This window comes from Drosophila albomicans, chromosome 3 (assembly GCF_009650485.2).
Source record: "Drosophila albomicans strain 15112-1751.03 chromosome 3, ASM965048v2, whole genome shotgun sequence".
NCBI lineage: Eukaryota > Metazoa > Arthropoda > Insecta > Diptera > Drosophilidae > Drosophila > Drosophila albomicans.
This window is the reverse complement of record NC_047629.2, coordinates 37,116,488-37,129,433: the sequence shown is the minus strand read 5'-3', so window position 1 is coordinate 37,129,433 and position 12,946 is coordinate 37,116,488. Positions and strand designations below refer to the sequence as shown.

The 12,946-nt window shown below is 36.7% G+C and overlaps 1 protein-coding gene across 2 annotated transcripts in view; it reads right to left on the bottom strand.

Moving 5' to 3' along the window:
- LOC117567399 (fibrous sheath CABYR-binding protein) overlaps nucleotides 1-3,194 on the bottom strand; it is a 29,660-nt gene extending 26,466 nt beyond the window's left edge. For both annotated transcript variants that reach the window (XM_034247357.2, XM_052005133.1), the window contains exons 1-2: nucleotides 2,970-3,194; nucleotides 2,104-2,849 (exon numbers count right to left, since the gene is read on the bottom strand). In XM_034247357.2, coding sequence (XP_034103248.2) covers nucleotides 2,104-2,849; nucleotides 2,970-3,099 — 876 coding nt within the window. In that variant the 5' untranslated portion in view covers nucleotides 3,100-3,194. The remainder of the gene's footprint in view (nucleotides 1-2,103; nucleotides 2,850-2,969) is intronic.
- Between the last annotated feature and the right edge of the window lie 9,752 nt (nucleotides 3,195-12,946).

Below are 12,946 nucleotides of genomic sequence, written 5' to 3'. Positions count from 1 at the left end.
AATAAATTTAATAGGTTCAGAGTTTTGAACTTGGAAATGCAATGTCTTATGAAGATTGCTTTTATCAAGTTTGCCAAAGTTTAGGTACTCAATAAATATTTGAATTTGACGTTTTTAACAAAATTCTGAATTATCTTGAGCGAGTACAAAAATAGTCAATCTGTGGTTTTGTGCAAAATAAACTAAGAATAAAAATGTTTTTATGTTTTTAGTTTCTCTTGACTTTTTCGAGGAGTGATATACGCTTCCTATTTGATGTATGTAATTGGGCAGCATTAATCCGGAAACATGAAAAACGTGAGAAACTGAAGATAAACACAAAGTTCTTAGTCGTTTCCTTATATGCACTCGCATCTCATGGTCATGTAACATACTTGGATGGTGTAGAAGTATCTGTATATCTGTTGGCTTCACAAATAGGCACTTAAGTCGATGCTGTTGCCTTTAGTGTATTTTAGTGAGTAGTTTTTATAGCGCTTGACGTGCAGTTGACAATCTGAGTTTGACGTATTTCTACTGCTGCGACTGTCTAACTGAGAGATTGAGACTGAGTATCATGCATCAATGTGTTGTTGCATTGGGTAAAGATACACACGCACACACTTCTTCTGGTCGATGTTCTTCGCTAGGATGATTTATGCACTCGCCTATACCTTATGCCTAAAAACCCAAATTCTTTTGATTGACAGCTCTGAGTGGATGACAGTTGTTTGACAATTCAACCCAATTGTAATTGCCGGCATCTTTAGCTCGGCAACATTTCCTTTCGTTCAAGCGATTTTCTCGTAACGCTTGACAAATTTCAACATGTTGTCGCCTTTTATTGCCAGACATCTGCAGTGGCCGAAGATACAGAAATATATCTACATGTGCATTCTATCTATTACTAGTTGAATGCAACTCATTTGCTTACTACAACAACTCTAAAAATATTCTAAATCTTGTCAAGAACAAATTACTAAACTCATTTGCTAAAAACATGTAAAGACTCGGAAGAAAACGAAATAATTAGTCTCAGTAATTGGAAACTATTCAAAATATAAAAATGGAAATAACATTTTTCATATAATTAGGAACAAATCTAATGTCTTTAAATGTGCAATTATATGCCGATTTATTATTGTATAAGAAAAAAGAAAAGGTTTCACAAAAAATTCATGAATAATTTTTAAAGAATTCAATTTAATATTGAATAGTGAATTTAGTAATTTAATCTTTTCTAATCTGAAATTATCAAATTTTATAAAAACTTTCGTTAGAAATGACAATACATTCTTGGTCACACTATTCTCAAAATTCATTAAAAAGCTCTGTTAAAGTGCATATTAGAAGTTATACAAAATTGCGCTTTATCATAGTAAGAATTTATGAGTGAAATGATATATTAGGGAGAGGTTAAACTTATTCTACATAATACTATATCACAACATAAAACTATATTATTCTCAAAGTACAATTCTAACGGAAAAATAACAGAAGAATGGGCAGACACAATAACTAAATGGGTCAAAAAGTCGTGAGTTTAAGACCTTTTGCAGCGGGTGTTTGGCCATTTTATGAAACTTACATTTTATGTGCCCACGAATAAACTTAATGGGATTTACTATGTTCAAATGTGCTGGTGTCAAGTCTGTGAAGTTTAAGCGGTTTGGTCACAAGCCAGCAGTTCCACTCGAGCAAGAAACGAGTGACTGAGAACAGACCCTCATTCTGACAAGATATTGAAGCTTTTGAAAACAAGTGAACTGATCTCAAAGATAAAATACTATATATAGTACTAGTTAGCTAAGAATTCATTTAGCTATTTTTGAGCAATGCAAACATAAAGTTCTTGCGTCATAAGGTAAATATTTAAACTCTTTGTAGATGAACAGGGGAAAAAAGAAGAAAATCGACAGACAGATTCCCCAGTATAAACAATTCCCACAGGAAATGGGGTCTAGGTAGAGAGACAACTTGGATGCGCTGGGCAGCAGGCAGCAAACGATGCGAGACGATACGTTTTTGCACCCACAACCCGCATTCTACACTCCAAAGACAAATCCAAAACCGGTTTACCGGAAAGAATATTACTTATATGTTTATAGTGGAGTCTTTGCCTACCTTCTCTGGCTTCTTTTTGGCGGGTGGTGAGATGATTTTAGCCTCTTCCTCAGATGCCATGCGATTGAATTTACGCGTCGCCTCTTTAACACTCATGGGATTCTCGGCCACATCGCCCTCGGCACCTGAGACTTTCTCTGCGGCCGAACTGTCGGTAGAAGCACCCGATGAAAAGGAGAAACGTGGTATATTCTCCTTGTTTGCAGTCTCATCCAGTGAATTACCACGCGATATGGACTTAGCCTCCGATTTCTTGGGCGTTTCCACTTCTGCTTCGACTTCAGGCGTCGTTGTCGGTTGCAGCTCGAGACGCGCTGGATCAATACGTTGCATGGCGACTGTAAACTCATTGACGCACTCGCGATAGCTTTCCACCTGCTCCCGATGAACTGCAACTCCAGTGGCGGCCGCTGGAGGAGCGGCCACTGGAGGAGCTGCCACAGGAGCACTTACCACTGGAGCAGATGCCACAGGAGGAGATTGCACCTCGGGTGGAGCTTTGTAGGGCGGCGGTTGCCTCAAAGGCGACGCAACACTGTCGTTCATAGACACTATGGAACTGGCACCTGGACTGGAAGGCACTGAAGCATTTCCAGCTGCTTCCACGGCTCGTTCCACGACATCGTCGGCTGGACACTCGTTGATATACTTTTTACGAAGTATCAAATATTTTTGATTGTTTTCATTTTTAATCGTCGAAAGCAACGTCACATATGTTTTGAAACGTTTGCGTGCCTCAGCTTCATCTGTAAATATCATAAATGCAAATTGCAGTTGTGATTTAGTTGAATGCAACAGGTTGTTGCTGTTGCTTTGCGTAGTTAACGTCATACGCAGTCATCAATGTTTTGGGAAGTCTGACTCACTTTGTGTGTGCGTTAGATATTTCTTGAAATGCTTAACCAGCGCATGGTTTGTCACTTTGCCGTCGTTCTGCAGCATATAATTGCGTATATCCACAATTGATAGCTGTTTAGTATTGTCTATTGCACTCATTTTAATTAAATTCCAATTGTACACGAATAAATAGCAAGCACTTTATTTTGCACAAAACCTAAACAAACATACTGACGCCAGGGCTGCCGAGCACTTAGCGTCAGCTGGCTTGCAGCGCACAAAACGAGTGTCGGCCCTGGCGCCTCGTGGAAAAAAGCTTGCTGCTATGAGCGAGTTTACTTGTTTACAAATGCCAAAGCGGCTTAGTAGAGATTTTTTTATGAATCTATAATTAATTTTTTTATTGAAATATTTTATTAGGTTGCGTGAATAAATTGCAGAATTATTATCTATAAATATTACTATTTTTACTTTGTTCGTATTTATAGTTAAAATATTCGCTCCGCGATTTTCGTGGACGAAGAATTCGTATTAAAAGATATTTTAAATACAACAATATAAATATTGGGATTTTTTCTTATTAATATATTTTTCGACTAAGCAATAAATCTATTAAATTTACTTAAATTTAATTAGTAAATACCATATTGGTACTTTTTTTTAAATGTGTTTATATTTTTAAAAACGTTTTGGAAGAAAATAATGTATAATAAAAAATACTATAAATCATATTTATTCAAGTAAATTAATAATAATTCAATGGTAGTAGATTTACATTACATTTCACATTAAACTGTAAAATAACCTTATTTATCAAAAGGATTGTAAACAATTTGTCATTACAAAAATTTCCCTAGATGGTACTATTTCTTGGCGTTCAAAAGTAAACCATTTCTATTTACAAAGGCATACAAATTGTGTAAATTTGGCAATTTGACCGCAACTGATATATGCAAAGATACTGTCGCAATCAGGCAATGAGATTAAGCACTCGAACACTTTGTTTTGTGGGCGGAATGTTAAGTCTGCAAGGAGGGGTGAGGAATAAAAGGACGCTCGTACCATATGAGAAAAGTGTTAATTTCATTTTCGATTTGCCAAAATGCGATTGCCAAGGAAATTGTCGAAAGGCCGTCGTCATTTATCATCTGCACATGCGAGCAGAGCTCGTAGATTCATTCTTGCCTGTCAGCCAAGCCAGTCACAGGCAGCCACAGGAGCTTAGCTTCAGCTTCAGCTACAGTTTCGTTTCAGGCTGCTGTAGATGTTGTTGTCTGGGCCCAAATGTTTCTCTGTCTCTCTTTCTCTGCTGGCTGCAACGACGTCGATGAGAACGGCAAATACGACAATGGCTTATGTGGTTACACAGATTGGGATTGTATCTTTCACTTACATTTCAAGTTTCAAATGTCAAATTGTTTTGTTGTCTCACTGAGCTCACTCCACCCATTGCTCCTCTATCCCAATGCCCATGCCCATGGTCAGGCTAAGACTCCAACTCAAACTCAAACTCAGGCTACAGCTCAAGCTCAGACGACAGTCGACAACCGAGAGTTGAAAATTTACATTTGCATTTTGCAATTACCAACTGTATAATTTTCTATTAAGTCACATACATTTTAGAAGGGGATTTTTAAGACGTATTACGATCTGATGTTTATAATTAAAACCCATTTCATTTCATTTCATTTCATTTCATTCTTAAGTTCAATATTTACTTTAATCATGCTTATTAAATTTTGTAGACAAAGTATCATTTTAATTGAAGTAATAATATATTCGAAACGATTTTTAAGTGGTAGTTATCTATGTATATTGGTCAGAACTTAAATTTATTTTGCTTTTTAAGCATATATTTAATAAATTAAAATTTAAAAAGGTATTGCATATTTAAAAATTAAAAATATTTCGTATCATATTTATATTTTATAATTTTTAAAATGTAATTTATCTATTAATAATTTAGTCTATAATATAGCTAAGCAGAAATATTGGTTTTATATTTTGAACAAATATTCTTTTTTTATATTTATGATTGTTAACAGGACAGTTAAAGAAATAAAATACTTTACTGACTGAGCAATAAATATAATTTACAAATATCTATAAGTCTTGAAATATTTAATTTTTTTTACGACAATCATTTAAAAATGATGTAACTACTACAAAGAAAAAAGAGACAAGAATTGTGTTACATATGATACGAGTATTACAAAATGGAAAAATATAGTTTAGTCTGTCGTGTGCAATATGCATTATGTTATTCCTTCCATGGTGCCACTCGAATGTTGCCAAAGTAAACCACAAAGTGCCAAAATGGTGTCGTTGCCGAGTGTGGCACGTTAGTTGGCATTCATTTGTAGCATGATTGAGCAATTGTCGCCGATTGTTCCAAGAAGTGGCGCCTGATAAGCGCCACAAATTAAATGAAATATATTTTATGAAGCTGCAAACTGGCAACTGGCGAAGTGTTTGGCGCTGCCAAATGCCACGATTACCAGAGAATGTAAACGTCTGGCCAAGTCGATGGTGCCAGAGGAGCGTCGGGAGTTTGAAGCGAGGGCGAGCAATGGAATCCGTCGTGAAGTTCCTGTACCTGCTCCTTCTGCTCCTCCTGCCTTGGCTCTCGAATTGTCGCTTGGTCCGTCTCTCTGGTCCTCTTCCTTGGCCTTCGTCGTCGTCGCCGTCCTCGTCTGCGATTGTCGTTTGGCGTCTATTCCGACTGCTGACAACAAAACAGCTCCGATCGTCGATAGCTGCAGCGTTTGTCTTGTTATGGCGGGGCTGTTGCTGAAGTATAATTGGCAATTGGGAATGGGCTTATTCACTTTTATGACTCTTTTTATACCCGTTACTTGTGGAAGTAAAAAAGGGTAATACAACTTTGTGATGAAATGGATGTAGTAAGCAGGTTAAGTTATGTATTCTATATTAGCTTTCGTTTTTTTAATCACCTACACAAGCTAAAGACATGGGATGTGTAGAAAATATTCAAGTTCTGTGAAGATGAAATGTAATTCAAATTTTGAGAAAACTTCTTATAGACTCTTTATTAAATATAAAATTGTGATCGTAAAGTTTAGGGTTTTGTGTAGAAAAAAATAGGAGTCACAATCTGAATACTTTATTAAAATTAAATATGATTATGAAAGACTTCTTAATGTTATTTAAATAACATGTTATAGAGCGAAACTGTAATATTCTGATTTGTTTATTTTCAAATTTAAAAACACTTAGTAAATATTGGAATTTGGTAAGTTTCATCTTTTTTTTTGAAAGCCCTAATATAGATAAAAGGTATCTCAAAGTCGTGTACACAAGTGCAGCTTCTTTTTTGCAGCCTAGCTTCTTCGGCTGGTTGTCGAGTACATACTGAGTACTTGGTCTATCTATTTCAGTCACATCGAAGTCGTGGCTGCTTGTTTGAATGTTTCCTCTTGGCTTTCCCACTTGAAGCTGTCTGTTTTTTGTTTTTTTTTTGTTGCTCTTGCTGTTGTTGTTGCTGTTGTCTGTGCTGTCGGTTCCCTGTTGACCCCCGGCGAGTGGCGCCTAAAGTAACATGCGAGCTTCTTTCCAAACCCAATGGCCACAATATCGATCTCGATGCCGTCCACAGCTGTCACAAGCTTCAGACTTTTCCCAAATCGTTTTGTGAGATTTATTATGGGCCGCATTGAGTTGTGATCGGCCAAAGTTAAACTGTTGCCCAATAGCAGCTGTCTGGCTTTCCACACGGACTTGGGGTTGGCGTAGTCCTTTAAGTGCTGCCATGCTCTGCCCTGCCCTGTCTCGTTCTGTCCTGGTTAACGTCGTCATCGGCATCATTATTGAACCATTACCAAATGAGCAGTGCGCATTATAAATGAGCACATAAAACATAAACGTTGTCGTTGCGTTCGCTGAGCTCGAGAGCCGATTATTGCAATTTAACACCCCCGCCTCAACTCTGAGCGGGACTCTCAAAAACACACACACACATCAATCCATCCGTCCGTCTGTCCTTCTGTCGTCGACGTCATATGCTGCTATTTCCGCATGTCCTTCAGCCAGGGAACACATTCAGATGCTCAGGGTACGGTCTGCGGTCAAATGCTTTAACTCGCCCCGGGATTTTGGGCTCGTTTCGCTCGGCTTAGCCTCAGCTCCCAAGTGGGATTATGTCACTTTCCTCACTGACATTTGCATTTTGATTGACAAACTCATTTAACAGCACGACCTCTCTCTTTCACTTCCTCTTACTCTCTGCCTCTGCCTCTGTCTCTTTCGCTATTGTTTGTCAGGCGCTTAGCAGGATTTCCCAATTACACCTACTATTTACGATTTTGAGAGTATTTCGAGTGCAAAGAGCAAACAACAAATACTTTGACATTTAATGTATTTGTGCACTTGCAACTGTTTAGCGTATTGTCTTCAGGGTTGTTGGTCCTGACAACAGGACTTCGACTCCATTTGGCTATTGATTTATAAATTGGGAGCACACTCATTCTATTTATTTCAATTATTCAGATGCAATGACAGACAGCTTCACTTTAGTTAACGCTGTCAAGGATGTGAGAATTGCAGAGTGTTGCGAGCTTTAAGGATTTGGCCTAGTTGTATTGTTTTTTCATATTCATAACATAAATTCATAAATAGTAACAATAATGCATTTTTTGCCTAAAGATTTGATAGGTATTCGAAAGGGAATATTTTCTATTCTCAACTGAAACAAGTAAATAAGTAATTAACTTTCTATTCTTTCTGTTTCAGGAATTGAATAAGTTCATACCTAATATTTAATGTACATTCATTTGGGTTTTAGAAAAATATTGATATTTGTATGTTTATTAGAGTAAAGTTGTGGTTATAAATTTTAGGTTCAAGATTAGTTAAAGTGTGAACATATTTGAATACTTTTAGATAAACGAAATTGTTTGAGATTTTAAGAGAATGTTGAGTCGATGGCCTTAGTAGCTAGCACTTCCTTCTTTTAGTTATTATATTATTTTCTATAATAATTAAAGATGTAAATAAATAAATAAATAAATAATAAAAAAAACGTATTATGATGGATGTTGTACATAGTGAAGGTTATGAGAAAGCTCACAAAGATTAAGTCAGAAACTATTTTTGCTAATTTATTAATTTATATATTAATACCATTACCAGAACTGTTCTAGAAACTATCTGCATTATTTTCCACATCAAGTTAAGTATTTACTAAAAAAGCGATAAAGTAAATGTAGATATGTACATGTGTAGCGATCGAAATCATTTAAAAATTCATTGCAATTAGATTGTTTGGTAAAAATATATGTATATGGTATACGAGTGATTGTAATTTTCATATAGATATCTGGCAAAGTGCTTGGCGCAGCACTTTACACACATTTTAAATGTTATAATGGAAATCAATTATGTAACAGAGCCGACGACGCTGCTTCCATTTGACAATTTTTATGTTTTGTGACATCCATTAAAGTCGTGCCCGCTGACAATGACAACAGCAACAGCAACAGCCACAACAACAACAACAACAACAACAACTGCAGGCAATGCCAAAAACAAAAACAAAAACAATACTCATATAGTGCGTGTCCCGTCCGCTCTATTGTTAATGTCCCCCCGTCCGTCATTGCTTTTGGCTGGCTGTCTCTCTCTTCCTCTTTCTCTTTCGCTCTGCCCTCGTCTTCATCATGTACGTTATCCTGGGCCTCAGAATGAGGCTCAAAACTCTGGCTGGCAGAGCTGACAAGCTGGTTGGCAGTCCCCGTGTCAGTCGGCGGAGTGTTGTGACAGTTTTGCAGGCGAATAATAAAAATAAAAATACAAATAATTCATTTTTCATGGTGGTACGTTATGCCCTGTTTTTTTCGCTTTGGTTTCGACTCGATCTGGGTTTGGGTTTGATTTTGGATTGCCATTTTGGCGTGGCTATTTTGAAATTGATATATGCATAAACCGCAGTGACAGATGTTGCAATTAAAACGGCATAAAATGCGCGTCCCGTTCCACACACACACACAGCCCTTGATGCGGCTAATGGCTGAGAGGGCTGGCAGGACGAGGATGAGGATGAGGATGAGAATGAGGATGAAAACGAGGACTCACCCTGCATCTGCATGACATTTATGCGAGAATAGTGGCGCGAAAAGTGAACGCTGTCAGACGGAACGACAGCTCAATTGTCGAAAATAGGTTTAAGTGGCAGCAAACTGATTTGTAAGTAAGAGATCTACCTCTACTTCTACCTCTCTCTTTCTACCCCTCTCTGTCTCTTTTGCTCTCTCTCTCTCTACGCCAGTTCAGTTGCCTTGGAGTCGCTGTTAGCCTTTTTGGCACTGACTCAGAGGGTGGTCAAATGTGGCGACCGCAAATGGAAACGCCCCATGTGGTTGTGCCACACTCGCAATCGCACTCACATTTGTTGTTCTCCTTGTTCTACTACTCGCTCTTCTTGTTGCTGTTGTACCGTCATGCTGACCCATTGATTGATTGCATTTGACTGCCCGCCGATTGCAGCAACATCAGCAATGCTACAGCAGCGAAAAAAAGCTCGTAAAACGCGCCAACAGCGCAAATATTGCACTTAACACCCAGAGGGACACTTTTCGCTCCCTTTCGCTTCCTTTCTCTGTCTTCCTCCTGCATCTCTCCTCATTTTTCTTACCTCCTTTAATTATACTCGTCACTTATTTGGTTAGAAGGGTATGATGAATCATTGCAAATATTTATATTTCAATGTGTTTTCGATCAACCAATATCATCATGCAGCTGTCCGTTCATTCGTAGAAAAACCTCAGTAACTATTAGAGCTAGAGTTATAAATTTTGGTACTCTGGTGAGATCTACGCAGATCATTTTTTTTGAAAAGTTAGTTTAATTACAATAATGAGACACTTTAACAAAATTTAACTTTTCTTACTATGAAGATAATATATGTATAAATAAGTTGCATTAAATATAAAAATTTTAATAACTACATTCTAATGTGAAATTGAATACAATATAATCCGATATTCACTTAGAATTAATTTAAGAACAATATTTCCTAACGAAATCAAATAAAGCTGCATGGATTCAGTTTCTTTGCAATCTTAAATTTATTTTCTCTTTACTTAAAAAGACTTAGAATTCTCTTAAGAGCTGAAAATAATGTGGAAAATCATTGATTCGTTGACGAGTAAGTATCTATAAGTCGAGCAAATTCAACTGCTTCTTTATATGCTTTCGTTGGCTTCTGCTTTGGTCATTTGTTGACTTTAAGCTCTGCAAAACACGTTGTCGCAGCTTCCATTCCCTTCGCATCCTGCCCACCCACAGACTAACACTCCCCTCCCTCGGTTGCCCTTCTGCCTTCTCTGCAGGGGTGTTGCCTGTCCTCATATATCTTGGCACAAGGACACGCCCAGACCTTATGGCACAATTCCATCATGTAAGGCACACTTTTTCCCGTTTTATAGGTTAATTCGCTTTTATTACATTATCATAAAAAGTAAACAAAAGCAACACACACATCAACGTGTTTGACAACTTGGCTTGAGGTTCACCTCTTGGTCCACAACAGTGGACCTCAACAGACTGACACCAAGAGACCCACTGTCATGCTCCCGCCCCCCTTCCCCTTCACCTTAATAGTCCCCTTCTCACTCCACTTTGGCCACACTCGACACTCGTATTACTCGTAGTTCTCCCCGCGTGTCGCGCTATAAAAAGCAGCTCGTTAAATTATATTCCGTATATAGTGTGTTTTTTTTTTCTGTTTTAGAGCAGCTTCTACTGTTGAGTGCTGCATTTTTCAAATTTTATAAAAACTTGAAAGACACTCCTAACTTTAGTTCGCATTCATTTCATTCAATGGAAAAAATATAACATTTTTATAGTTTCCAAACGAAAACTTAGCTTCCAAAAAAGATCCTTTAAATTTATTCAGCCTTCAGTCTGTTCAATTTAATGAGGGAAAAAAGCGAACACGCAATCTGCTCAAAGATAATTGTATGGTTGAACTTTCAATAATATTTAAGTTTTTTAAGTTATTATTCACTATATTGAAAATTTAATCTAAGTTTGTAAACATCAATTTATTTGAGAAATGAAATTGCAATTTTATTACATATTAAAATTAAAAAAAATATTGAAATATGTATATATTAAAATATTAAGAAAAATCTACTTTTGTTACTTTGTCAAATTCAATCATTACTTCTCAATAAAACATGTAAATATAGCAGCAAACTCAAAATAAATGTACTATATTTAAGCAAGAATATTCTGATAATTATCCTGCAAATGTCATATTTAAATTAAAATCAAATCCGTAAAATATGCAAATTTGTATTTATATAAAATACAATTCCGAAAATTCGCGAAGTTATATAGGATATTTTGCGTAATAATAACAATAGAAAATACAATACAAAAAAAAACTATAACAATACACAATACATAATAAATATTTAAATTAAATTTATTAAATATATAAATATTTATTTAAAATTCTCATTAAAAATTCTTCGTAATAACAGGCTACTTGTACAAGAAGATTCATTTGCATACATTAAAAAGAAGGTGTGTATAGTGTTCCATTAAACATGAAATTATAAAACTGCGCCTATCAGAAATTGCTTCTTCTACCTTAAATTAATTATAAGAAAGTTTTACGAACTTCTTTTTTACCCCTATACAATTATATTTTAAACACAACTTAAATTTTGAAGTAGAAGATAACAGAAGGTTATAATTAGCTAGTGACATATAAATGGTGGGGTAAAAATACAATGTGTGAAAGAGACATCGGCAAAAAAGGGACGTAATATATATATATATATATATATATATATATATATATATATATATATATATATATATATATATATATATATATATATTAAGAGAGCAGCAAAATTTTCTGAACTGATCTGAATATTTATTTTAATATTTTGCTTTCAAAAGAATATGATTTATGCTGCACAAAGTGTCGTAAATTAGCAAAAAGTAATTTTGAAAACAAAAATAAAAATAACTATGCGACATATTGAATTATGTTTGTGGAAAATTTAGACAAAATTGTTGAGTAATGCGACGTAAACAAGAGAAAAAGTGATGAACTGTTGCTCGTAAGTATTTCACATTTTTCTATTGTAATCACTGTTTATCTGAGAATATAGGCCAAGTTATTGTTTTGTTGTTACGGCTGTCTGCTACGAGTATTTCCAGGTTTGCTACGATCGTTGTGCGTCGAGTTGAATTCGGCATAAAGTCGGTCGGTCGGGGCGAAAAGTAAACAAACATGCGACTAACCAAACAAAACAAATGGGCGTTACCCAAAAAATCACTAAAGCACTACCCCTGCCACGGGAAACGTGCGAAGGGGGGAAAGCGGTAAGCGCGAAGAAAATAAGAAGTAATTAATGGTCGTATTTCCATTTCGTTTTTGCTTTCTTTTGTTTGGCTCAAATGGCATTATGGTACCTCTTGTACTAATAAAAGTCGCACCTGTCAATGCGAGACAATAGGGCGAGACAACGAACAAATGTAAGGGAAAAGGGGAACGCAACGAAGGAAACAAATGAAGAACAACAGTAGTATGCAGTAGTAGAGGCAACGGCAACGCACACGAATCGAACGAAGCATTCTGATTGGCTGGAGAGCACAAGCTAAGCATTTCCAGGCAACCGTTGTGTTTGTTGTGTCTTGTTTCTCCTTTGGGCTTAGACGGAGAGAGCGCTGTGTGTGTGTGTGTGCGTTGGAACGACACCACCACCAGTAGCAACAACAGCAGACAGCAAACAGCAGAGAGGGCGTTGCCATCACCGTCGCACTTCCAGCCCAACATGCTCATTCTAGTTGGAGCCGTTTGTGTGAGTGTGTTTGCTTGACTGACAGACTATAGTGTTGTCTCGCTCGTCCTCTACACTGTGCACGAGTGCAACGGAATGTGTGCTTGGCGAGTAGGCCAGAGCAGCGGCATTCGTATGAGCTCTCGTGCCGGTTGTGAGTAACCATCCGCAACCAGTTCGTGTTCGAA